This window comes from Mobula hypostoma, chromosome 4 (genome assembly GCF_963921235.1).
Source record: "Mobula hypostoma chromosome 4, sMobHyp1.1, whole genome shotgun sequence".
NCBI lineage: Eukaryota > Metazoa > Chordata > Chondrichthyes > Myliobatiformes > Myliobatidae > Mobula > Mobula hypostoma.
Window position 1 is genome coordinate 49819305 of NC_086100.1, and position 27797 is coordinate 49847101.

The following is a 27797-nucleotide window of genomic DNA, read 5'->3' on the forward strand; positions in this document are numbered from 1 at the left end:
TTAGATCCTCAGAGATATTGACACCCAGAAACTAGAAATTGCTCACTCTCTCCATTTCTGATCCCTCTATGAGGGTTGGTTTGTGTTCCTCATCTTACCCTTTTTGAAGTCCACACAATCAGCTCTTTGTTCCTACTGGCGATGAGTACAAGGCTGTTGCTGTGATACCACTCAACTAGCTGGTATAACTCGCTCCTGTATGCCCTCTCATCTCCATCTGGGATTCTGCCAACAATGGTTGCATCATCAGCAAATTTATGGATGGCATTTGAGCTATGCCTAACCACACAGTCATGGGTATAGAGGGAGTAGAGCAATGGGCTAAGCACACACCCCTGAGCTGCATCAGTGTTGATTGTCAGTGAGGAGGACATATTGTTACCAATCTGCACAGATTGTAGTCTTCCAGTTAGGAAGTCAAGGATCCAATTTCAGAGGGAGATGCAGGAGCCATGTTCTGTAGCTTATCAATCAGGGCTGTGGGAATGATGGCATTAAACGCTGGACTATAGTCAACAAACAGTATCCTGACATAGGTGTTTGTACTGATCATTTCCACATCCACTCTATCAAGGCCTTTCACCATTCGATAGGTTTTAATGAGGTTACCCCTCATTCTTCTGAAATCCAGTGAATACAGGTCCAGTGCCATCAAAAACTCTTCTTATGACAAGCCATTCAATCCTGGAATCATTTTTGTGAACTTCTTTTGAATCCTCTTCAGTTTCAGCACATCCTTTGTAAGATAGGGGCCCAAGCCTGCTCACAATACTCCAACTGAGGCCTCACCAGTGCTTCATAAGTCTCAACATTACATCCTTGCTTTCATATTGATATGTTCATTAGATAGAGATGTGTCCAGATTTCATTTAGGGATAGATAATAAATTCTGCCCTGGGTTTTGCTGGTGATGTTGCTCATGTGAATGATTCTCACAAGGGCATGTCAAAGAATTTCAAGGTTCTGACGTGCTTTTGTATGAAAACAGGCCTTGACATTAATCTTAATAACTCTGCCTACTTTTATATGACTTTTAAGAATAAAAATTTCACTTATTCTTAGACTGGTGCTCTAGTGAATCTCAAAGAGAGAAAGCAGTCTGGAATCAAGCTGAACTGAAAGGGTATTGGTCTCGCAGACATTATAGGGTGACTCAGAAATCGGAATAGATATAGCAAAATGGCAACTAAATACAGAATTTGCAGAAGTAATTGATGTTAGGGAAAGCAGGGTGAGTGGATTGTGAAGAGGTGCAGGGTAAAAGAGCCAGCACGCTGATATGAGTGAAGGGTTTCAGCCCAAGATATCAACTATTCCTTTTCATAGATGCTACCTGACCTGTTAAGTTCCTCCAGCATTTTTTATGTGTGTAATGCGCTGGTTAAGATTTCTGCTGCTATGCTGTGAGGTATTTTTATTTTTGCAGTTTCCTGTAAACACAGTGTTTCCTGTAAACATGGTGTATCCTGTTGGTAAGCTTCATAGACTAGTGTTTTGGCTTCAGCTAAAGGAAAGGAACCCTTTGCCCAACTTAGGAATGTTATGTCAGCCAATCTTGGTAATGTGTTGCAACACTTTGCCAATGGGATGCTGTGGAAGATTCGAGAGTGCTAGGTGGCATTAGATTTCTGAAGCATAGTAATCTGGTTCAGGGTGCTGTTGTGAGAAGGTGGGGAGAAGAGTGCAAGGGGAAAATCCCACCCAAAGGCAAGACCCTATTGCCAGGAGTGCTTTGTGCAGACAAATGGTTTCAAGGAGGAAGTGCCAATACTTCTGAGTTGGACAGTTTGCTCTTGATGTTCTTTGAGGGAAGTTCGACCTGTGGTTGCTGATAGGGATTCAGTGCTGTGAGTAAAGCAATACACCCAACTACTATAGAAATGAGCTCCAATGTTTATGTGCACACTTAGACTGGTTTAACTGTAATGGGCCCTTTTATTTTTCTTTTCTTTTTCTGTTAACTGTTTGCTAAAGTTTTAAATCGATAAATAGACTTGCTTTGTAATTTTATGCTGGTGTATGATCTGCCATTTCCCGGCGAATGATAACTGCACGGGGCAGTTTTTACACAGCATTAACCACAGTTAATGTCCCTAAACATAACATCCCAACTTTCCTGTTCGGTTGAATTCAAATCATTCTGACCCTAAACTTCTGATGCTTATGGAGGGTGGCCTTCTCAGCAGTACCCAGCCGATGCTGAGTCCCATGGCTGTTAGCTAATGAGGAACATTTGCTACAATCCCCGGTAAGAGGGTTACACGTGTTATACCAGATATAGTAAAGCATGGACAGGCAGCGCGGGCAGAGTGAAGCAAGGGTGAACTTCAAGGGCACTGAGGCGGCCCACGACAGGGGAAAGCACAAAGGCAGCAGAATGATCAAGTGGATCTGAAGAGACGATGGAAAGTTGTGGCTGAACTGGTCCTGTGAGTCAGAAGACAGGGAAGAGCTAAAGCAGACCAGAAAGGGTGTTACTGCTGAGAAATGTGCACAGGGTGTGGAAAGTACACGGAGGAACAGAAATCAATGGGGTAGATGGATTGGTTTAGAGAGCTGGAAGGGCAGCATATTCATGGCAGGCCAAGACCCTGATTCTGTGAGGGAAGAATGTCCTATTGTTTTCAACTTATTCAAAGGTGGGTATGGTTTGGTCTGCAGGGAACCATAATGCAACAGATCAGTCTCCAGGAATGCGCTGGGAGTTAGAGGAATTCAATGGAAGGGATTTTCTCTGAAACAAAGAAATCATTTCATCAAGTCTAAAAAAAAGTGAATGTGAATTGCCTTTTTCTCATTGTTACCACCAGCAAGGAAATACATGAGCCTGAAGGCACACACTCAGTGATTCAGGAACAGCTTCTTCCCCTTTGCCACCTGATTCCTAAATGGACATTGAGCCCATGAACACTACCTCACTATGTTTTTTAAATTTCTGTTTTGGCACTACTCATTTTAATTTAACTATTTAATATACATATACCTACTTCCTGTAATTCATTTTTTTCTATATTTATCATGTATCGCATTGTACTGCTGCTGCAAAGCTAACAAATTTCATGACGTGTGCCAGTGATATTCAACCTGAATCTGATTGTCATTCTGCTTGTGATGCAGGAAAGCTCTCACGTACCTGAGCTAAGTAGATGTCGGTTTCTTGCATGAGGGTGGAGTCAGCTTCCATCCGCTCGTTTCTGTCTGGCATCCTAGACAGAGTGTCTAGTGTTGTGAAAGATCTGCTGCGGACATGTTCAATGTCCTAACAGCATCACATGAACCTCATTCTGAATCTTTGCAGATGTGGGGGTAAGCGATCTATGTGTTTCAAGCTGAGGAGTCTGGCAAGTGGCTTGTGGTCTGTTTCAAGTTGGAATTTAATGCCTATCAAGTCGCAGCTGAAGCGTTCACAAGTCCACAGAAGACCAGCGTCTTCTTTTCAAATTGGGCGTAACAGTAGCAGTCAGTGCTCTAGATGCATATGCTACTGGTTTCCATATACCACTGCTGTTTTGCATGAGAACTCCCTCTAGGCCAAAGGAAGGGGCATCTAAGGAGACCCTGGTTATCTTGTTTGGATCAAGTAATGGCAATGTTGACAGAGAGACAAGCTCTGCTTTAAGTGATGAGAATGACTTCTTCTGTGGTGTATCCCACGCTCAAGCGTTTTTCTGAGAGAAGAGGTCAAGTACTGGCTTTGTTTTATTTGTTGAATCTGGAATGAGCTTTTCCAGCTGGTTTATCATGCTGAGGAAATGCAGATCTCTGATCTTGTAGGCAGTTTCATGTTCTGAACTCCTGCCAGTTTGTCTGAATCTGGTTTTACTCCCTTTGAGAACAGTTAGTGGCCTAAGAATTTTACCTACAACTTTGTAAATTCACATTCCTTTTTGTTCAGGGTCTTTCCAGCCTGTTTCAGCTTCCCCAAGGCGGCTTCCGCTTTTCTGTCATGTTCTTCACTTGAGCCTCTGAAGATGAGTATATTGTCCATGTGGCAGACAACTCCTTCCAGTCACTCTAAAAATTTGGTTCATCCTCATTTGAAAGAGTTCAGGGGCTGATGAAATGCCAAAAGGGAGTCTCTTAATGGCATAGCGCCCATATGGTGTGATAATGGTTGTGAGCTTCTGTGTCTCAGGAGATAACAGATCTACCAGATCTCTGAGTTTGCATCTAGTTTGGTGAAAAACTTTGCTCCACCCAGCATTCCAAGACATGCTCGACAGAAGGCAGAATAAACTTCTCCCTCCTCACTGCCTTATTCAACTTTGTTAGATTAACACATATCCTCACTATGCCATCTGGCTTGGGGACAGGAACAATGCCCACATACCAGTCAGTAGGTCCATTCACTCTAGTAATGATGTCGTGCTCACATTCTCCCAAGCTCAACTTTGACTTTGTTCATCAATGGGACTGGTATATGCCTCACTGTGAACAGAGAGTAAGGCGTCACTCCCGGTCTCGGTTGGATAAGGTACACTTCTTTCCGTACCCCTGGCCTGTGAACAACTCTGGCTGCTTCTTCTGCCACTCATTTTAGCAAATCCAACTGTACAATGAGGTTCAGCTCCTGGATGGCATGTCATCCCAATAGTGGTTAGAAGAGATTCTGAACAACATAGATATCCTCTTTTAACTGTTTCTCATTTTTACGGTTGGAAGTAGTAAGCATTCCTTTCACACTGAGCTCCTGTTTCCCTGGCCCCGTGAGCTCTTCCTTTGTTGGGTTTAGCATAATGCTTGTTTCTGTCACCAATTTTGTGACCAGACTTTTGGGAATGGCTGTGACATCTGCCTCAGAGTCCATTTTGAACAACTCTGTCTCTGTCTCATTTTACAACTGACCAGTAGTATACCAGTCAGGACATCTTCAAGGAGTGGTGCCTCAAAAAGGCAGCATCCATCTTTAAGGACCTCCATCACCCAGGACATGCCCTCTTCTCATTGCTACCATCAGGAAGAAGGTACAGTAGCCTGAAGGCACACATTCAATGATTCTGGAACAGATTCTTCCCATCTGCCATCAGATTTCTGAATGAACATTGAACCCATGAACACTATCTCACTACTTTTTTATTTCTTCTTTCTTTTCTTCTGCACTACTTACTTAAGAGTGCTCTTACTGTGCTATTCTGTGCCCACACTTTGGAAAGTCTGATCACCTGGCTCTACTTCCACTCCATGAGTATAGGCAGAGACTGAAGACTGCAGCACTAGAAGTGATAACCAACAAAGTATAGACAAGGGAGTTGCAGGATTGCTTACAGGACTGCTTTGATTTGGTGGGCTGGACTGTATTCAGGGATTCATCTTCGGGTCTGAAACAATATGCCACGCTGTCACTGGCTTCATTGAAACCTGTGTGGATGAGTGTGTGCCTATGAGAACTTACTGTACATACCCAAATCAAAAGCCGTGGATGAACCAGGAGGTTTGTAGTCTCCTGAGGGTTAGATCTGTGGCATTCAAGTCTGTCGATCTGGGTCGGTAGAAGAAAACTAGGTATGACTTGTGGAGGCCTATTGCAAGAGCTAAGGAGCATTTTCGAGTGAAGTTGAAGGGGACATTGGATGCATGTCAACTCTGGCAGGATTTGCAGGCCATTTTTTCCTATAAAGCGAAACCAAGTAGCATGAATGCGAGTGATGCTTCACTACTAGATGAACTCAACCCCTTTTATACTTGCTTTCAAAGGGAGAATAAAACTACAGCTATGAAAATTGCTGCGGTAGCTGGTGATCCTGTGACCTCTGTCTCGGAGGCCAATGTCAGGCTGTCTTTCAAGGAGAGTGAACCCTTTCAAGGCAGGAGGCCCCAGTGGAGTACCCGGTAAGGCTCTGAAAACTTGTGCCAACCAATTAGTGGGAGTATTCAAAGACATTTTCAATCTCCTATTGTAATGGTCGGAAGTTCCCACCTGCTTCAAAAGGACAACAGTTATACCAGGGCCCAAGAAGAGTAGTGTGAGCTGCCTTAATGACTATCATCCAGTAGCACTCACATTTACGGTGATGAAATGCTTTGAAAGGTTAGTCATGGCTAGAATCAACTCTTGCCTCAGCAAGGGCCTGGAGCCATTGCAATTTGCCTATTGCCACAATAAGTCTACGGTGGGCGCATTCTCATTGGTTCTCCATGCGACCTTGAATCACCTGGAAAATACATATACCTGTGTCAGGTTGCTGTTTATTGACTACAGCTGCTCATTGTTTTACACCATCATTCCTACAGTTCTGATTGAAAAGATACAGAATGTGGGCCTTTGTACCTCCCTCTACAACTGGATTCTTGACTTCCTATCCGGAAGACCACAGTCTGTACGGATTGGTAATAACATCTCCACCTCTCAGAGAATCAACACTGGTGCATCTCAGCAATGTGTGCTTAGCCCACTGCTCTACTCTCTCAACACCCATGACTTTATGGCTAGGCACGGCTCAAATGCCAACTATAAATTTCCTGATGATGCAACTATTGTTGGCAGAATCTCAGATGGTGAGGAGAGGGCATACAGGAGCAAGATACACAGGCTAATTGAGTGGTGTCACAGCAACAACCTTGCACTCAATGCCAATAAAACCAAAGAGCTGACTGCCGACTTCAGAAAGGGTAAGATGAGGAAACACAAACCTGTCCTCGTAGAGTGGTCAGAAGTGGAGAGAGTGAGCAATTTCAAGTTCCCGGGTGCTATAATCTCTGGTCCCAACATATCGATGCAGCTATAAAGAAGGCAAGACCACAGTTATATTTCATTAGGAGTTTGAGGAGATTTGGTTTGCCACCTAAAACACTCAAAAACTTCTACAGATGTACCGTGCAGAGCATTCTGATACCGTCTGGTATGGGGAGCTACTGCACAGGATCAAAGTAAGCTGCAGAGAGTTGTAAAACTAGTCAGCTCCATCATGGGCGCGAGCCTCTGGAGTATCCAAGACAGTGAGCAGTGCCTCACAATGGTGGTGTCCATCATTAATGACCCCCTCCACCTAGGACATGTCCTCTTCTCAGTGCTACCATCAAGAAGGAGGTACAGAAGCCTGAAGGCACACATCTGGTGATTCAGGAACAGCTTCTTCTCCTCTGCCATCAGATTTCTGAATGGACATTGAACCCATTACATGACCTCACAGCTCTTTATATTTCTGTTCTTTTGCACTACTTATTTGATTTACAGGTTTCCCCCGCCATCCGAAGGTAGAGCATTCCTATGAAACGGTTCGTAAACCGGAACGTCATAAAGCGAAGAAGCAATTACCATTTATTTATATGGGAAAATTTTGTGAGCATTCACAGACCCAAAAATAACCTGCCAAATCATGCCAAATAACACATAAAACCTAAAATAACAGTAACATATAGTAAAAGCAGGAATGATATGATAAATACACAGCCTATACAAAGTAGAGATACTTTTCCACAATCATTGCCTGCACTTCTGTCCGTAGAGAAAATCTCACGCAAGCGCTCTCAGCAGAAACACGGCGTACGCGCTGAAAATCTCACGTAAGCGCTGTTGGCAAAAACACTCTCTCCAGTAACCTTTAAGCAATGTTGCTGCCAAATCATACCAAATAACACGTAAAAATACACAGCCTATATAAAGTAGAAATAATGTATGTACTGTGTAGTATCACTTACTGGAATTGGGAAGACAGCTTGCCGAGCACACTGATGATGGTGTGTTAGACTGAGTCGTCGCAGGTTGGGGTGGTGCAGTGGCCCCCACCCTCCGGGCAGCGACCCGATACCGATCCGCAAAGCATGCAGCGGTGCAGCGGTAGCCGGGAGGCGCACAGCACATCTTTAAGAAAGAAGCCGAAGTAAACATGCTAATTAATTAGGTGCCGCCCGACACGTAATTGTCGGCCCAGATCAGAGGCAATTGCCGATTGCATCGCCTCTGATCTGGGCCAACAATTATGTGTCGGGCGGCACCTAGTTAATTAGCATGTTTATTTCGGCTTTTTGTTAAAGATGTGCTGTGTGCCTCCCGGCTACCGTTACATTCTCCAAGAATCGGTATCTGTCCATGGCCTGGGGGTTGGGGTGGTGGGCACTGGAGTGTCATCTCATCGTCGTCTGTTTCCATTAGGGCAGGCAGCTCATCTTCTCCTATGTCTGCCTGCCTCGATGTCGAAGGTCGAGGTTCGTCATGTGCTGTGGCTGATGTGGAAGGCTTGCTTGACTGCTGAGCCTTGCGCATTTTTCTATCATACAGTTCTTTGTAAGCACTCAAACCATCCTGCAAATATCCCCTGAACCTACGTACCCTTTCAAAATTAAAGTCGTACTTTATCATTGCAGCGAAAATCTCATGCAGTTGCTTCACGTTCAGTTCACTACTGCATTCGGTTTCGATTGTTATCCTTTCCTCTTCCAATTGCATCAGCTCTTCATCTATCAATTCTTGGTCATGGGATCCCAAAACCTCTTCAACATCATCTTCGTCAGCTTCCACAAGCCAAACTCACTTTGTCTTTACTTTGTCCACCACGATCAAAACGCTTAATTATGTCTAGTTTTACGCTAAGTGTAACACCCTTACGAGCTCTCTTAGGCTTTTCTGACACCTTAGTACTCATCTTGCTAACAGCTGCTCACAGGCATGTGTTTAAGCAATGCCGGCGAGAATGCAGTTCCGAATCCGGGGGAGAGTGGCTGCTCGGGGCGCACGCTGATTTTTTATTGTGCACTGATTTTTTTAATAACAGTGAAAACACCTTCTGTTAGCGAAAACAGGGATCTAATGTAGGTTTTTCGTAACAGTGAGGTTTCGTAAAGCGAACATTCGAAAAGCGGGGGACACCTGTAACTATTTTTTTCCCTTATGGATGGAGTGTATATGTAGTTTTCCCTCAATCTTGGATCCTTTACCAGAATCCTGGGAGCTTGAAGGTTTGGCACAGTAACCTTGCTCTTCCTAGCAGCGCTCTCTTCTGGACCGAGATCTCAAATGTTGTTCCTGGGATTTGTTGGAACCGCTCTCCCAGTCCAGGTGTCACAGCTCCAAGTGCTCCTATCACCAGTGGATTTACTCTGGCTTTAACCTTCCACATCTTTTCTGTCTGCTCTTTAAAGCCCTGGTATTTGCCCAGCTTCTCATATTCTTTCTTCTTGAAGTTACTTTCATTCAGGATTACCACATCTTATTACTATTGCTTTCTTCTGTTCCTAGTCCAGTATTCCCATGTCTGGTTGGGTGGTTAGTTCCTGCTTATCAGTCTGTATTTGGAAGTCACACAAAATCTTAGCTCTGTCATTCTCCACTATCTTGTCGGGTGTTTCCCATTTGGATTTGGAGTGTCCAATCCATAGTCAGCACAGATGTTCCTGTACACAATTCCTGTAATTTGGTTAAGCCATTCAGTGTATGCCGTCCCTTCCTTCATCTTGCACCCTGCTATTATGTGCTGGATGGTTTCAGTGGATACTTTGCACCATTTTCATCTTGGGTCTTGTCTGGTGTGATAGATTTCTGCTTCTATTGCTCTTGTGCTCAGCGCCTGTTCTTGTGCAGCCATGGGTAGTGCCTCTGTACTGTCCCTCAGCCCTTCCATTTCCAGCCATTGGTAGGATTTCCTTATGTCAGCTGCCTCTGATATCTGGTGATGATACATCCCATGCAGTGGCTTGTCCTGCCATGGCCTCTTCCTCTGGCTCTGCTTCCATTTCCGTATTCCCTACCTGCTGTCTGAGGTTTCTCCTAGTAGGTCATCCTTGGGGGCCATCTTCCTGACATACTCATGGATGTTTCACGTTTCTCCAGGACTGTGGCCTCGATACTTCCAAATCTCCATCCTCTTTTATTCCAGCGGCTGTACAGTCGCTCACTGTTGAACTTTGGGTGGAATCCTCCATGTATTGCTAATAGTTTCTGGGTCTTGATGTCAGCGGCTTCCATTTCATTCATTGGCCAGCACACTATTGTGGCTGGGTATCTGATGACTGGTAGGGCGAATGTGTTGATGGCTCTGATCTTGTTCTTCTCATTCTGCTGGCTTCTTAGGACCTTTCTCACTCTTTGGAGGTACTTGGATGATGCAGTCTTCCTTGTTTCCTCATTGTGGCTTCTGTGCGCCTGCAGGATCCCAGGTATTTGTAGTTATCCTGTACATTTAGTATGTGGCCTTCAGGTAACTTGACTTTTTCAGTCTTAATGGGTTTGCCTCTTTTCACTATCATACCGCTGCACCTTTCCAGTCCTAATGCCATCCCGATGTCTCTGCTGTGCACCCTTGTCAGGTGGATTAGTGAGTCAATGTCTCTTTTGTTTCTGGCATACAGCTTGATGTCATCCATGTACAGGAGGTGACTGATGGTCACTCCACTCTTGAACCTGTACCCATATTCACTTAGAGAAGATCTGGCTGAGGGGGTCAAGCCTATGCAGAACAGCAGGAGTGATAGTGCATCACCCTGCTATATTCCATATCTGATGGTCACGCGCTATTGGCTTTGAGTTAACTTCTAGCAATTTCCTCCAGCAGTCCATCGAGTTCTTGATGAAGGTCCTTAGTGTCTTGTTAGCCTTGTATGAATATATATCTCAATAAAGGCATCCGTTAGTCTTGCGAGACCACGGATCTGCGCCTGGAAAGTCTTCACTCTCCAGGGCGCAGTCCTGAGCAAGTTTGTATGGAAGACTAGCAGTTACCCATGCTGCAAGTCTCCCCTCTCCACGGCACCAATGTTGTCCAAGGGAAGGGCATTAGGACCCATACAGCTTGGCACCAGTGTTGTCGCAGAGCAATGTGTGATTAAGTGCCTTGCTCAAGGACACAACATGTTCCCTCGGCTGGGGCTCGAACTCATGACCTTCAGGTCGCTAGTCCAGTGCCTTAACCACTTGGCCACGTGCCCACACTATATATATATATACATACACACACACACACATACACGCACACATATATATACACACACACATACATATACATACATACATAGATATATACATATATGTGTGTGTGTGTATATATATATATAATATATATACACACTTACCATTGTTCAGTTTATTTCCCTATATTATCATGTATTGCATTGTACTGCCACCACAAAGTTAAATTTCGCAACATATCCCGATGATAATAAACCTGATTCTGATTCTTATGGTCTATTTGAATCTAGAGCACCAAGAAAGCTCTCTCTTCATCTGAATCACGGTTTTCTTTGAATTCCTGGAGAGCTAGTTTTGAGTGGCACTGATTTTTATAATAAGCAAGTCTATTGCATTGGTGACATTCACTTCATTTGGTGGACAGAGCTCTTTGACGTGGAATGGAGACTTGCCGCATCTCCTGCAGTTGGACATTTTACCTGCTCTTTGTTTCTCTTGTCTGTTTTGTTTGAGCTGAGCTCTATTCTCACCTCTTTCTGCAGCCTTTTTGACTGCCCCCTATTTCCTCCCAAATATCACATTTTGCTTTCCTGTGAAATATTCTTTGAATTTGTCCTCACAGTTTTGTATTCCTTTTCCTGAGTATCTGTCAGTCCTAATCCGCCCATGATGTCATCTGCTTTGACCACTATGCAGTATATCAGTGTGCTTATTTGATGCTCTCTGCAGCCTGAGTGAGATTGCTTGCAGCCCTAAATCTCTCAAAGTGTTTGAGTCATCTCTCGAAGTCCCCTGGCTTAAAGAAATCAAATGTCTCAAGGGCCTTTATTAGGTAAATAGATGCAGGTACTGCAAGTATTTGCTCCATTTTCCTGTTTGTTTGCTTATTTACTATTTTATTTATTTGGATTACAAAAGTCTTCTTTTCTCTCCCTGAGAGTTTGACTTCTCTGCTGTGTCTCTGACTCTGTGCACTTCTCAGGCTAGTGGCCCACAGGTTATTACAATGTATCCACTTTCGGGTGTTGACACTGAAAGCATTGTCTAGTAACCCAGGCTTGTTGTCAGCTCACGGTTAGCAAATTAGCAGAGGTAGTCCAGCCGACATGACCTTGGACACCTCTGACAGATATATCCGAACAAGAACAGACTTACTGCAAATTATTGCTTGTTGGGGGTCTCCTTTGGTCTGTAGCTCAAATTCATCAATGATCAACTGTTTCTGACACCATGTTGTGTCCGTTATGAAGGAGAGTGCAGAGCACACCTGAACACCAGCAATGCAGGATATGCAACTGAACTTGATTGATAACACAACTTGTACAATATGTGAACTTCTCCAATGTTGGAGTGGCATAGGATTAACCCATTAACTTCCACAGCAGTCATTCCACTACAGGATAGTTGTGGTAGCAATAGAGTGCAAAAGAGATTCACCAGGATGTTGCCTGGAATGAAGCATTGTCATTATAACGAAAGCTTGGAAATGCTTGATTTACTATCAATGGATTGTAGGAAGCTGATAGGTGATGTTAAAATGGATTTGTAAAATTATAAGGGGCATAGATAGGAAAGAACTTTTCCCCAGGGCAAGGAAAGAAATTTAAACAAGATAAGAACATAAAAACATAAGAAATAGGAGCAGGAGTAGGCCATATGGCCCATCGAGTCTCCTTCACCATACAATGAGATCATGGCTGATCTGACCATGGAATCATCTCCACCTACCTGCCTTTTCCCCATAACCCTTAATTCCCCTACTATGCAAAAATCTATTCAACATTGTCTTAAATTTATTTACTGAGGTAGCCTCCACTGCTTCATTGGGCAGAGAATTCCATATATTCAGACTCTTTGGGAAAAGCAGTTCCTCCTCATTTCCATCCTAAATTTACTCCCCCAAATCTTGAGGCTATGTCCCCTAGTTCTAGTCTCACCCACCAGTGGAAACAACTTTCCTGCCTCTATCTTATCTAACCCTTTCATAATTTTATATGTTTCTATAAGATCTCCTCTCACTCTTCTGAATTACGGTGAGTAAAGTCCCAGGCAACTCGATCTCTCCTCATAGTCTAACCCCCTCATCTCTGGAATTGACCTGGTGAACGTCCTCTGTACTCCAAAGCTAGTATATCCTTCATATAAAGCCAATATATCCTGAGATATAAATTTTTCACACAGAGAATGATGAATATCAGGAATGAGCTGCCAGAAAAAGTGGTAGAGAAGGATAAAATTGCACCTTTTGAAAGATGTTTGGACTGGTGGTTGGATAGGGAAGATGTAATCGTGCCATTACTCAAATCGAGTATGATGTTATTCTAACGTTGTTTCAGTTGTGGGGAGGGGATCTTCAGGTGATTGTAGCGGGCAATCCAGGATCCACATGTTCTGGCACAGTGTGGGCAAGTGTAAATGGTGGGTGGGTGTGATTAGTGTTTGGGTCTTTTGATTGTTCAGTCTCTCCTTTCCAGCTGCCACTTGTCCTCTGCAGCACAGCAGAGGTCACTCTCATGTAGCATCGATCCCACTGACCATCCTTCAACAGGAGTTTGCGACAATGTGAGTTAGGCGTCTGGATGATGCCCATTGGAGTTGGTGTTGCTTTATCATGGTGGAAATGCTGTTCATGTTGGCCTCCTCCAGTACGCTGGTGTTAGCGCATCTGTCCTTCCAGGTGATTCTCAAATTTTCTTGTAAGGATCTTTTTGGTGGTATTGTTCCAGAACTTTCAGATGCCTAGTATAAGTTGTCCATGCTACAGTAAGGTATAGAAGGATAGAGATCTAATGTGGGCAAATGGGATTAGCACAGAAAGGTATTGCAGTTGTTGGCATAGGCAAGGTGGGCCAAAAGGGTCCATTTCTGTGCTTTTCCTTTCAATGATTCTACAGTTCTATTAATGGCCCTCTTACAAGGCAATTTTGGTCCAAACCTAATGCATAACTCTCCTCTCAGGAAAAAGATACCTCATAGAGCTTTTTGGAGGACATGTTTTGCACTGAAACTACTCATCTTATGACATTTAATTATGAATATTTTTTAAATTCATTGTTTCTTTAAGCTAGGAGTGCAAACGTCAGACATGACATTTGATAGATTATTGGTGGCACGGTAGCAGAGAGGTTAGCATAATGCTTTAGAGCCCCCGCGACTGGGGTTCAATGCCTGCCACTGCCTGTAAAGAGTTTGTATTTTCTGCCCACAACCGTGTGGGTTTCCTCTGGATGTTTCAATTTCTCCCCACATTCAAAAAGACATATTGATGAGAGATGAAGCCAGACCCAGGTTGGAGGAACAACACCTTATATTCCGTCTGGGTAGCCTCCAACCTGATGGCATGAATATTGACTTCTCTAACTTCGATTAATGCCCCACCTCCCCTTCACACCCCATCCGTTATTTATTTATTTATTTATTCTCTCTCTCTCTCTCTCTCTCTCTCTCTCTCTCTCTATCTCTCTCTCTCTCTCTCTCTCTCTTTCTCTCTCCTTTTTCTCCCTCTGTCCCTCTCACTATTCTCCTTGTCCATCCTCTGGGCTTCCCCCCTCCCCATTTCTTTCTCCCTAGGCCTCTTGTCCAATGATCCTCTCATATCCCTTTTGCCAACCAACTTTCCAGCTCTTAGCTCTATCCCTCCCCCTCCTGTTTTTTCCTATCATTTTGGATCTCCCCCTCCCCCTCCCACTTTCAAATCTCTTACTATCTCTTCTTTCAGTTAGTCCTGACGAAGGGTCTCGGCCCGAAACGTTGACTATACCTCTTCCTAGAGATGCTGCCTGGCCTGCTGAGTTCACCAGCAATTTTTATGTGTGTTTGCTGACAGATTTGTGGGCAATATCTGTTGGCACAGGAAACATGGCGATACTTGTGGGCTGCCTCAGCTCATCCTCAATCTGAATTGGTCATTGACACAAATGGCACATTTCACTCTATGTTTTGATGCACATGCAACAAATAAAGCTAATTTCTAGGAGGGTGAAAATGAATCTTTATTAACAGTAGAAAATCATATTGATTCCTACTTCAAACTTAACTCTAATTCTAAAATTGTGCAAACTGACAAAGAGCATTTCAATTATAATTTAGAAACTTTATTTATTTATTGAGATACAGTGTAAAGTAGGCCCTTCTGGCACTTTGAGTCACACTGCCCAGCAACCCCAGATTTAACCCTAACCTAATCACAGGACGATTTACAATGACCAGTTTACCTATTACTTTGACTGTGGGAGGAAATCAGAGCACCTGGAGAAAACCCACACATTCCGCAGGAAGGATGTACAGACTCCTTACGGATGACATGGAATTGAACTCGAAACATCGACACGCAAAGCTGTGATAGTGTCATGCTAACTGTAATGTTACTGTGGCACCCTTAAGCTTTCCGTGACATTTCATCTGATGTCAGATATTCCTAAGGTATAATCAATTGGCTGCTGTTTTGCTTTCAATGTTACCCAACATTCGAGCTCTTTATTGGACTGTCTAAAATAAAAAGGTATGTAAATAAATGAAAGGAAATTCATAAATCTGAACATATTAAAACCATGCTTTAGCCACCATTATGCATACCAACAGAGTAAAACAAATATCTGGTATATGGTCACTTCCAAGGACAGTGCTACAATGTCAGTGCTCTGCAAAATAATATAAACACCAAAAATGAATTCTTGTAAGTATTATTTGAACCAAACCTTTATTTATAACCTGATTAGGTACGAGGAGGTTGAAACAGTGGGATGGAATTTACTGAATGCTATGTGGAGAATGAGAAACATTACTAACATGCAGATCATCCTGCAACTTTCTGAGACAAATTCCACCAGATGTTGGATGAACCGTACCATTGACTATTAACTTCACAGAAATGCCATTTCTGTTTAACCTTTATGTCCTGTGGATGAAGTGTTGACGATGCACTTTAGCTGATAATTAGTTGCCATGGAAAATTTTACCTTGTAAATATCAGAGGATAATTGCCTCTGGCAGAGTAATAATGGTTAATAGCTTCCAATTAATCTTCCTGACCTAGGAAATGAACAGTTATAAGGTTGGTGATGAATTAATGGAAGTTCTAAAAATTTGAAATGCTGCTTTCTTGCTTTTCCTATCCTTCCTGTTTTTCCCAATTCTTAATCCAATATTTAACAGGACCCAGGTCTCATCATATATGAAGTGCCAGAAGCATTATACTGCTTACATTTTAACTTGTATCCAATATGCACCTTATTATTTGTTACTTTCTTTGTGGTAATATTATTTTATGTGTTAAGTGTGCAAGTTATGTATATGTACTATGTTGTGCATCTTAGTCTGGAAGAACATTGTCTCATTTGGCGGTATATATGTGTATGGTTGAATGACAATAAACTTGGACTTGAACTTGATTTCTCTTTCCTTGCCTTACATGGCATTTAATTCACTCAGTCTTAATTGACCTTAACTTTTAGTTCTTGTTTTATTTAAATTTCATTTTAACTTTCATTAATTTTAAGACAAGGTGCACAAAATGTTGGAGGAACTCAGCAGGTCAGGCAACATCTATAGAGGGGAATAAACCGTTGACGTTTTGGTCCAAGACTTTTCATCGGGACCTGATGAAGTCATCATGTTGGTCTGGAACAATGACAGTTCATTCCTCTCTATAGATGCTGCCTGACCTGCTGAGTTCCTCCAGCATTTTGTGTGTCTTGCTCTGGATTTCCGGCATCTGCAGAATCTCTTGTGTTAGTTTTCCCATTGTTTTCAGATGGTCCTGAAAAAAAACTAGTTTGCTTGATTGGAATCAATCTCATCAGTTGTTATATTTATGCCTTGTAATTTACCTATACCAAAAGTACAAAACTTTCTTAAAAACATATTTGATACTTTAACCATAGCTGTGGCGCATGGAATTCATCTACATCTTAATGTTCCTTTTGAACTGCAGTCTCTATTTTTTGTGAAAACAATTACCAAAATATTATCTTTGTCAATCCACTAGTTATTTAAATAAACTTATCTAGATATTGTATAAAAACTAGATGGAAGTAAAATTATTTACAAATTTTTTTTTAAATTGCTATTTAAAGATGGGAAACATCTATATTAATGATAGGATTAATCTGAGATACAGCAAATACCAATGATAGTGTAAATATTTTCATTGTTTGCTTTTATTTACTAAAGTCATCCTTCGAATGTGATTGTTTCTAATCCACAAATTATCGTTTAGTTGGGCTAAATTGTATTTGCTTAGCTAACTTTGTGTTAATCATTAGTAACAGCTTGAAGATATTTTTTAATTTTGCAGGTACAGTACTTGAAGATTTTTACATTGTTTATTTATTAATAAATAAACCTTTAGCTTTTAGCTTTTTGAAACTGTGTAACAAAGACCTGTGATTTTTTTGCTTTCAGCTTGGTACATTATATGTATCAATTCTTAAGGAACTTTGGTGAACATTGGCAACTGTTTTTTCATTCCTTTCAATTTCTCACTTGGACTGTTCGCTGAGCAGAGACAGGTACTGTGTGAGCTTCACCAGGCTGACAAGTACAATTCCACCAAGAAACATGCAAGAAGGCCAGAGCATTGCATGACACAAAGCATTAAACATGTCAAATTTTGCCAAGAGAACATTCCTTTGTCTTCCTTTCGGATCATAATAACATGGAAAAGACTGGAACTGAGTGATGTTTTCTTTAAGAGAAGCCAATAGCATTTCATTTTCTGCATGATTCCTTTTACAAGTTGAAGTGCAGAAACACTGAAAAATAAAAGAAAAGGACCATTTTTTTCTACCTGCAGGTTTATTGCACTCAGTCTGATCATACAGAGCAGGTAATTTAAAAGTCTGGAAAAATTGCACAGGTGAACCCATGATACCGGAAGCTGGGGTTGTGGGGGAGGGGGCGCGGGTTAGGAAATGATGTGTTTCTAGAAAATGGGCTGTAACATGAGGTAATGTAATATACACATCCAGCAAGGAATGCAAGTTTTGAGTAGTCATTTGTGAACTCTATAGAGGTAAATTTCTATAAACCAAATGGTCAGAATTCAGGGAATTAGCTAATTTGATTCTTTGATTGTGATCACTGCACAAAAAATGCCGGAGGAATTTGGCAAGTCAGGCAGCATCTATGGAGTGGAATGAACAGTCAACGTTTCAGACCAAGACTAGAAAGGAAGAGCACAGAAGTCCAAATAAGAAGGTGTGGGGAGGGGAAAGAGTACAGCTGGCAGATGATAGGTGAGACCAGGTGAGGGGGAAGGTCTGTGGGAGGTGGGGAGGGCTAAGATGTAGGAAGTTGGGAGGTGATAGGTGGAAGACATACAGGGCTGAAGAATAAGAAATCCAATAGGAGAGCACAGTGGACCATGGAATAAAGGTAAGGAGAAAGGGAACCAGAGGGGTGTGATTGGCAAGTGAAGAGAAGAGAAGGGGTGAGAGGGTAACCAAAATGGGAATTAGAAAAGGAAGGAGGGGAAGGAAACAAATCCCTTAGATTAGAGAAATTGATGCTCTTGCCATCAGATTGGAGGCTACTCAGATTGAATATGAGATGTTGCTTCTCCAACTTGAGTTTGGCCTCACTGTGGCAGTGCTGAGGGCTATGGTCAGACATGTCAGAATGGGAACGGGAAGCCGAATTGAAACAGGTAGCCACCTGGTGACCTGCATTTTGCGGCAGACAGATCAAAGGTGTTTGATCCACTCCCACACCGACGAGTCTGTCTGAAAGGTGGACTGTTATTCCCCACCACGGATGTTGCCTGACTTGCTGAGTTCCTCCTGCATTTTGTGTGTATTGCTCAAGATTTCCAGCATCTGCAGAATCTCTCTTATTTATGGTTTACTGATTTTGCTATTGTCTTTTACTGAAGAGCTACTTAGTTCAACATGAATTATCAAATGGGTAGCATTGACAGAAACAATATATTCTGCTTGCTCATCGTAAAGTGCAATCTACCTTCTGAACTTGTTTAAGACTAGGTCTTTAATTGAATGCACTGTCAAACAATGAGTGAAAATTTCTTCATTTCCATTATTTCTTATGATTTAGGATTCAGCTTTTTCAGTCTATACCAGCTCCTACAGAAATTCCATCAATCTCATTCCCTTACGTATTTCCCTCCCTGACATTAACTGCATCCTCATTTGCCCAATACAGCAGCCAATTAACCCACCAACCAACACATCTTTGGGCTGTGGGAGGAAACCGGAGCATGAGTGGAAAACCACATGGTCACGGAGAGAATGTTCATATTCCACCTGGAGGTGAGATCGGGATCAAACCCAGGTTGCTGGAACTGTGAAGCATTGATGTTGCATGCTGAGTCACTGTGCCACATAAACTGGGTAACCTGCTGTGGTCATTTTGAAGAAGCAAATTAGTGGATTTCTGTGGTGAGCTAGCTCATAGTTGAGCTCTGGGAGAGAATCCAATCCCAGTAAGAAATTAACAGAGAGCTTTTGTTTTATGGAGCCAGATTGCTGGCAAATATTGTCTGGGGCTCATTTATGTTGTCAAAGTTTAGGCTTTACATACAGAGCATCAAAATTATAATTTTGTCCAAGAACAGGAAAAGATCCTGAATAGATACAGGTTCCTTAACCCAAAGGATAAATGGCAGTGGGCTTTTGTCTACTTAAACTCACACATAGAAATTGCTCTGGCCTTCAATTGGTAGGTAAGCTGCCTTTCCCCAATGCTTGAGTACCAATCTCTCAACATCCAGGCCAAAAAAATAATCACAGTGTAGGATTTGACAATTACAGCAGAATCTTCGGACACTAACGGCAGACTGCTTTTCCATATTTAATATTTCTCCATCGATATTTTACTGCCTTTCATTTTTAAGATTTGATATCCTTCTTCAATTTTTTCTGGATACAGTGGTTGCATATCTGTGCCAGATAATATTGATGAAGGGGAAAAGGTCAAGGTTCAGAATCCAAAATTCATGAGTAGAATCCAGCTATGAACCCATAGCAACATTGAATTAACCCTGGTTTGAAAAAAAAGCCAACAAGGAGAGGCATCTTATGAGCCTGAAGGGCAAATACTTACTTTAAGCAGAAGTAGGTTGGCCTAATCACATATGATACCACAGTGGCTCATTTTCACCATATAAAATAGTTGATTAAATGTAGACCCTCTTCTACTCTACTAAGGCCAAAAAGCATTGCTTTTTAAAGCTATCTGTTTTTTGAATCAGTTATTGTTAAACCAAAAACAATGGTGCTCCACCACAGATGCTAATGAATGTGATGGACAGAGTATGTGACTTGCCAGTGATCCATATAAATGGCAATACTTCAACTATAAATATAAGACGCCTGATTCTATGTTATGTAGCAGTGACTTATATTCCACCTGGGTAGCCTCCAACCTGATGGCATTAACATCATTTTCTCAAACTTTAGTTAATTGCCCCCCACCCCCCACCTCCCACCTCCCACCTCCCACCTCCCACCTCCTACCTCCTCTCCTTCATCATTCCCCATTACTGGCTCCATCTCTCACTTATCTCCTCTTATGCCCATCACCTCCCACTGGTGCTCCTCCCCCTTCCCTTTCTTCCATGGTCTTCCACCTGCTCCTATCAGATTCCTCTTCCTGCAGCCCTTTATCTCTTTCACCAGTCAACTTCCCAGCTTTCACCCCTTCCCCTCTCACAGTTTTACCTATCACCTGCCAGCTTGTACTTCTCCCTCCCCTCCCTCACCTTCTTACCCTGACTTCTCCACTTTCTTTCTAGTCCTGAAGAAGGGTCTCAGCCTAAAACATTGACTGTTTACTCTATTCCACAGATGCTGCCTGGCCTGCTGAGTTCTGCCAGCATTTTGTGTGTGTTGCTTTGGTTCACTAGCAGCTGCAGATTTTCTTGTGTTAGTGACAAACTGGTAAAGATGCATACTGTAGACATAACTATTGGCCCAAGTTTACTTCTTTTTCCCACTTATACATTAGAGGAGCAGTTTTATAATTATATATTTGCTTGATAATATGCACTAACTCAAAATTTCCACAAAAAATGTTTTCATGTGTAACTTTCAGAATTAGCACTGATTAACACGAACATCCATGTTCCAACTTTCGCGCAGCTTATCAACTCTGTTGTTTAACGTTACACTGGTAAATATGCTCACAACAACTGCATCAGGCAACATTTAGCACAGATCCTTTTAATATAGAGTAATGGGTGTGAAGGAGAGGGGTAATTAATATAATTCAGAATTGATTGAATTAAGTTAAATCTATTTAATTAGTTTAAAGTATTTCCTGGAGTTTTTAATTGTTTTAATACTTAATTAAATTCTTCAATTTAAAAAACAATGTGATAAATTTTGCTCATTCAGATGATTAAGATGCACGGGATGAATGGTGAATTGGCTGTTTGGATTCAGAACAGATTTACACATAGAAGGTGGAGGGTAGTGGTTGAAGGGACTTATTCTAGCTGGACATCTGTAATTAGTGGAGTTCAGCAGGGATCTGTGCTGGGACCTCTGTTGTTTGTGACATATATAAGTGACCTGGATGAAAGTGTAGATGGATGGGTTAGTAAGTTTGCAGATGATATGGAGATTTGTGGTGTTGTGGATAGTGTAGATGACTAGCAAAGAATATAGTGGGATATAGATCAGTTGCAGATATGGGTGGAGAAATGGCAGATGGGGTTTAACCCAACCAACTGTGAAGTGTTGAGCCTTGGTATTTCATATGTAAAGAGAGGGCAGGACCACACAAGGATAAAGGGGGAAGTACTTGCTTCGATGTGGTGGATGTGGGTGTGGAGCTTAATGAGTACTTTACATCAGTATTTCCCAAGGAGTTGAGCATGGAAGATTGGATGATCTGTGCCCATAAATATGCTATGGCTTTTTGAGGTAAAGGAGGAGGGAGTTGTTGGGCCTCTTAAAGAGCATTAAGGTGGATAAGACCCCCGTACCTGATGAGTTATACCCCAGGCTATTGGGAGAGGTAAGCGATGACATTGCTGGGGCCTTGACCTATATCTTTATGTCCTATCTAGCCACAGGCAAGGTCCCAGAGGACTGGTGAGTACCCAATGTTGTTCCACTATTCAAGAAGGGAACCAAGGATAATCCTGGGAACTACTGACTGGTGAGTCTCATGTCAGCGGTAGGTAAGTTACTGGAGAGAATTCTTAGAGATAGGATTTATGAGCACTTGGAAACCCATAGCCTAATGAGGGACAGCCATAATGGCTTTGTGTGGGGGCAAGTCCTGTCTTACTAGCTTGATTGAGTTTTTCGACCAGGTGATAAGACTGATTGATGAAGGTAGCACTGTAGAAGTTGTCTACGTAGATTTTAGTAAGGCGTTTCTCAAGATCGCTTCTGGGCGGTTCATCCAGGAGATTAAAATGCATGGAATCAATGGTGAATTTGCTTGTTTGGATTCAGAACTTGTTTGCCCATAGAAGATAGAGAACAGTGGTCAATGAGACTGATTCTAGCTGGAGATATGTGATTAGTGTTGTTCCGCTAGTATCTGTACTGATACCTCTGCTGTTTGTGATGGATACAAATGACCTGGATGGAAATGTAGATGGGTGGTTTGTAAGTCTGCAGATGATATGGAGATTGGTGGTGTTGTGGATATTGTTGAAGGCTGGCAAAGAATACAATGGAATATAGATCAGTTGCAGATATAGGTGGAATTTAACCCAATTGAACGTGATGTGTGCATCTTGTAGGTGAAATGGAAAGAAAAAGGACTCTGTTAAGGGCAAGACCCCTAATGGTGTTAATGAACAGAGAGATCTTGAGGTCCAAGTTCACAGCTCCCTGAAAGTGGCTACAAAGGTTAATAGGGTGGTTACGAAGACTTACGGCAAGCTTGCCTTTGTTAGTTGAGGCACTGAGTTCAGAAGTCAAGAAGTTAAGTTGCGGCTTTATGAAACTCTAGTTAGTTTGTAGCATTGCATAAAGTATTGGTTACCCCATTAAGAGAAGGATATTGAGGCTTTGGAGAGGATGCAGAGGAGGTTTACCAGGATGCTCCCTGGTTTAGAGGACATGTACTATAATGAGAAGTTGGATGAACTTGGGTTGTTTTCTGTGGAATGACGGAGGCTGAGGGAAGATCTTAGAGGCTTATAAGATTATAAGGGATATAGATAGAATAGACAGATAGTATCTTTTATCCCAGGGCTGAAATGTTTAATACCAGAGAACATGCATTTAAACTGAGAGATTAAAAGTGATGTGAGGGGCAGGTTGTTTTTACACAGAGTGGTAGGTTCCTTGAATGCTCTGGGGTGGTGTTAGAGGCAGGTAAATTAGGGACTTTTTAGAGACATTTAGATAGGCACATGAATATGAGAAAAATGGAGGGATTTGGCCATCGTGTAGGCATAAGTGATTGTTTTATTTGGTTACGAATTTATTTGGTTCAGCACAATATTGTGGGCTGAAAGGCCTGTTCCTGTGCTGTACAGGACTTCTGTGTTCTAAATTTTAATAGGTTTTAAATGCTTTAGAGTTTAGTGAATATTGGAGATGGACAAATCTATTATGCAATGTTACAGATCTAGTTGATTCAGCTTAGGGCCGTGGCTTGACCAGGCATCAAAACATTTCATGGGATTTACGATGAGAACACAGTGTCACTTTGTGCTTTGTCTATTTTCAGGTGGAATCAGCTTCCTTGAGGAAGTATGTGCCAGGAGATCCACTTGAAATGCAGGGCGGCATAAAAATCATGGCAGAAAACTGTGAGTTTCTAATTATATATTCACAAAAATAGAAACATCCTCTTTACAACCAGCAATGTTTAATTCATATATATTGTCACTTGGACTATTACCTTCATTAGACATACTATTAACAGGCTCTGTTGTATTTCCATCTTTTTCTTCTCTCATCCCTGTTAAGATCACTGAACACTATAGATTCATTGTCATTTCAACTGACAAGCTAATGAGTTCCTATAGGAGTCTGTAGTAAGTTTTTTTTTACCTCAGAATTGAAGCGTACAGTCTCTTCTGATTGGTGTAGCATAACCTTCATCCCTGAAGAGGATATGTTAACGTATACCTGCAGGCAAGTATACTGTGATGGTTTCCAACAATCTGGCCCACAGTTGAAGTTGCATTTTCTGCAGTTTGCAATTCTTGCTTCAAGGAAGGTGCACTTTGACACCTCTGTCCAAACGCTAACAAAATTGAGTGGATATCAGGGTGAGTAATTATCAATGAAATGAAGATATAAGAATTGATCTAGAATTAAACTACATGAAAAAATATATAAATCCATTTCATGGTTTCCACAACATGAATTTTGATTTCTATTGAACTTGACATCTAATGATGATGATAGATACTTCATTGATCTCAAAGGAAATTACAGTGTCACAGTAGCATTTCAAATACACAGATATACAAATATTAGAAGTAGGTAAAAATTAAAAAACAAGTTACCTCAAACAGTCTAACAGGAGGGGGTCATCATTTCCGGGCTAAAGATTGACTCATTATAGAGCCTAATGGCTGAGGGTAAGAACAACCTAATACAATGCTCTTTGGAGCAGTGCAGTTGTCTTAGTCTATTGCTAAAAGGTGGCATGCAGAAGGTGAGAAACATTGTCCAGAATTTCCAGGATTTTCCGTAGGGTCCTTTGGCCTACCACAGCCTCCCAAATATCCAGAGCCAACCTTTCTAATCAGTTAATTGAGACTGTTGGTATCATCCATGTTGATGCCATTGCCCCAGCACACTACAACATGAAGATTGTACTGGCAACAACAGATTGGTAGAATATGCAAAGGAGAGGCCTACATACTCCAAAGGACCTCAGTCCCCTCACGAAGTAGAGGTGACTCTGGCCCTTCTTGTACACACCCTCTGTGTTGGTGCTCTTCTCAAGTCTGTCATCCAGGTACACTCCCAGGTATCTAGTCCAAAGAACAATTTCTTAGGAATAATGAATTCATAATGAAATAAATATTCACAGTAGGAGATTACAATGCTAAACATTGTTGCAAATTTTATGATTATTTATCTGCAATCCTGTTTTGGTTGCAGTTCACACTCAAGATTCCTGGAAAGGTCTTTTAGTGGAATCTGGCTGGCAGGAATAAGAAAGAATATCGAAACTTTAAATTTTATCAACATAGGGATAAAATAAGAAGCTATTTTAATGGATATATTAGATATGTGTAGGCCAGATAGCACTTTGTTTCCCTGTAGGAGAGACTAAAACTGAATGTAATAGATTTCAGATTTAAATTTTGCAAACAGTAATTTTGTGTCATGATACTTCAGAATATGTCAGAATGTATGAAAGATTTTTAAATTGACATATTAAATTAAAACATGATGTATTGTTATACACATGGTATAGATTGTATACATAACATTAAATTAAGCATCTGATTTTTTGTATACATAAGGGATACAATAAATTAAACATATGGTTTACATTCAATTTTTAACTTGCCAATTCACAGTACAAATCATTTTATAAATTATAAAGAATACAGACATACTTCTGACTCCATCTAATCATGACTTATTTCCTAATTTTGATTAAAATATATGGTTAATTTGGACAGAACATAGAAAAATGCAACACAAAAATGGGCCCTTCAGATCATAAAGTTGTTCTGAACTAATTAAATCAGTTAATTAAATGTCTAACTAAACAAATCCCTTCTGCCTATGTAACTCCACAGTTTTCCATTCTCTGCACACTCATGTACATATCTAAGAATCTCTTAAATGCCTCCATCATATTTGTCTCAATGACCACCTCTGGCAGTGTATTCCTGGCGCTCACTAGTCTGTGTTTTTTAAAAAAATTCCCGGCACATCTCCTTTGTGCTAGGCCCCCTCTCACCTTAAATGGATGCCCTCTAGTGTAAGATATTTCAATCCTGGAGTAAAAGGCATATTCTGTCTATCTGTCTGGGCCTTCCATAATTTTATAAGCTTCTATCAAGTCTCCCCTTATCCTCCACCATTCCTGGTTTACTGTGATGTTGTCTGGATTAGCCGCTATCCTCTTTAAAGCCTCAACATTCTTTCTCCAAAGGAGCAAGCGGAATACTCTAGATGTGGCATAACGAGTTTTATAAAGCTGCAACGTAACTTCCCAGCTCCTGTCAATTTCTTGACTAATAAAGACAGTCATGCCATATGCCTTCTTTACCACCCATCAAACTGTGCACCAGCATCAAAACTGTTAAAGTTTTTCCCATTAACAGTGTACTGTCTCTTTACATTCAATCTCCCAAAGTGCAACACCTCACACCTTAAACATCATCTGACATTTTACTGCCCATATCTAAAAGTTGTCTATATCTCACAGTATCCTTTGGTCAGTCTTCTGCACTATCCACAACACCACCAATCTTAGTATCATTTGCGAATTTGCTGACCCCCCCCCACCACCCCATCCATGTTTTCATCCAGATCACTTATATATAACAAGCTACAGAGCTCCTGGTATGGACTGCAGCAGAACTCTAGCCAGATGAAGATTTTTTTAACAACTACTCTTCTGTCTTCTATGGGCATGCTGGTTCTGAATCCAAATGGACAGGCCAATTCTGAATTCAAATGGATACGTTTCTGTGGACCCTGTGCATCTTAATCTTTTGGATGTGCCTATATGAGAGCTTGCCAAACACATTACCAAAATCTATATAGACAATCTATACAGTTCCACCTTCAATCATCTTCATCACCTCCTCAAAAAAACAACTCAGTCTAGTTAGTGAGACATGACTTGCCCTGCACAAATCCATGCAGACTCTCCCTGTTTAGGAACCCCTAGGAATCCTCTCCAATATCAGAATTAGAATGAGAATCAGGTTTAATATCCCCGGCATATGTTGTGAAATTTGTTGCTATAGGGCAGCAGAACATTGCAATACAGTAAGAAATACATGTATTTAAAAAGTTAGATTAAGTAAGTAGTGAAAAAGAGAAAAGATATTGAGGTGATGTTCATGTCATGGGTTCAATTTTCATTCAGAAATCTGGTGGCAGAGGGGAAGAAGCTATTCCTGATTCGTATGCATTGATTGTGTACCTTTGGGCTCCTGTAAGTCCTCCTTGATGGTAGCAATAAGAAGAGGGCATGTCCTAGGTGATTAGGGTTATTAAAGGTGGATGCTACCTTTCTGAGGCACTGCTCCTTGAAAATGTCTTGGATGCTGCGGAGGCACGTGGCCATGATGGAGCTGACTGAGCTTACAACTTTCATAAAGGTTATTATTATTATTTTCATAAAGGATATTAAAGGTTTAATATCTGCTATTTGGGATAAGTTAGTGATTTTGAGGCGTGCCCTCTTCGATAAAATTAAAACTGCCTGGGAACATGATCTAAATATCTCCTTATCTGGTGCAGTTTGGGATTCAATTCATAGGTCAGTCAACTCAACCCCTCTATGTGCTCACCACTGCCTTTTGCAGTTTAAGGTTGTATACAGGGCTCATATGTCTAAAACTAAGTTATCGCGGTTTTACCCTGACATTAGTCCTGTTTGTGATAAGTGTAAAGGGGCTGAGGCTTCCCTTATTCATATGTACTGGGCCTGTCCTAGTCTAGAGAAATTCTGGAGAGAAGTTTTTCAACCCTATCTAATATTCTTAATTGCCATTTAGAACCTAACCCTCTGGTTGTTCTTTTTGGCACCTTGGGTGAAGTAGATATGCACCTGAGTCCAAATAAATGTCGAACGTTATCGTTTGCCTCTCTCTTGGCTAGACGGTTGGTTCTTCTTAGGTGGAGAGATGCTGCCCCACCCACTCACGCTTAACGGCTTAGTGATATTATGGCCTGTTTGGCCTTGAAAAGATTAATTATTCACTTCTTAATTCAGACATAGTTTCATAAGGTGTGGGGACCTTCTCTTGAATATTTTCATAACCCTTCTTTCAGTTAAGTTTATCCGTTTTTTTTGTATGCTACAATCTCTTACTTTCAGCTTT

General features: G+C 41.5%; 1 protein-coding gene across 3 annotated transcripts in view; it reads right to left on the minus strand.

Annotated features, from left to right (window-relative positions):
- Positions 1-14821: 14821 nt before the first annotated feature.
- Positions 14822-27797, minus strand: part of s100p (S100 calcium binding protein P) — a 52810-nt gene continuing 39834 nt past the window's right edge. For all 3 annotated transcript variants that reach the window (XM_063044865.1, XM_063044864.1, XM_063044866.1), the window contains 2 exons: positions 23818-24013; positions 14822-17592 (listed from right to left, as the gene is read on the minus strand). In XM_063044865.1, coding sequence (XP_062900935.1) covers positions 17320-17592; positions 23818-24013 — 469 coding nt within the window. In that variant the 3' untranslated portion in view covers positions 14822-17319. The remainder of the gene's footprint in view (positions 17593-23817; positions 24014-27797) is intronic.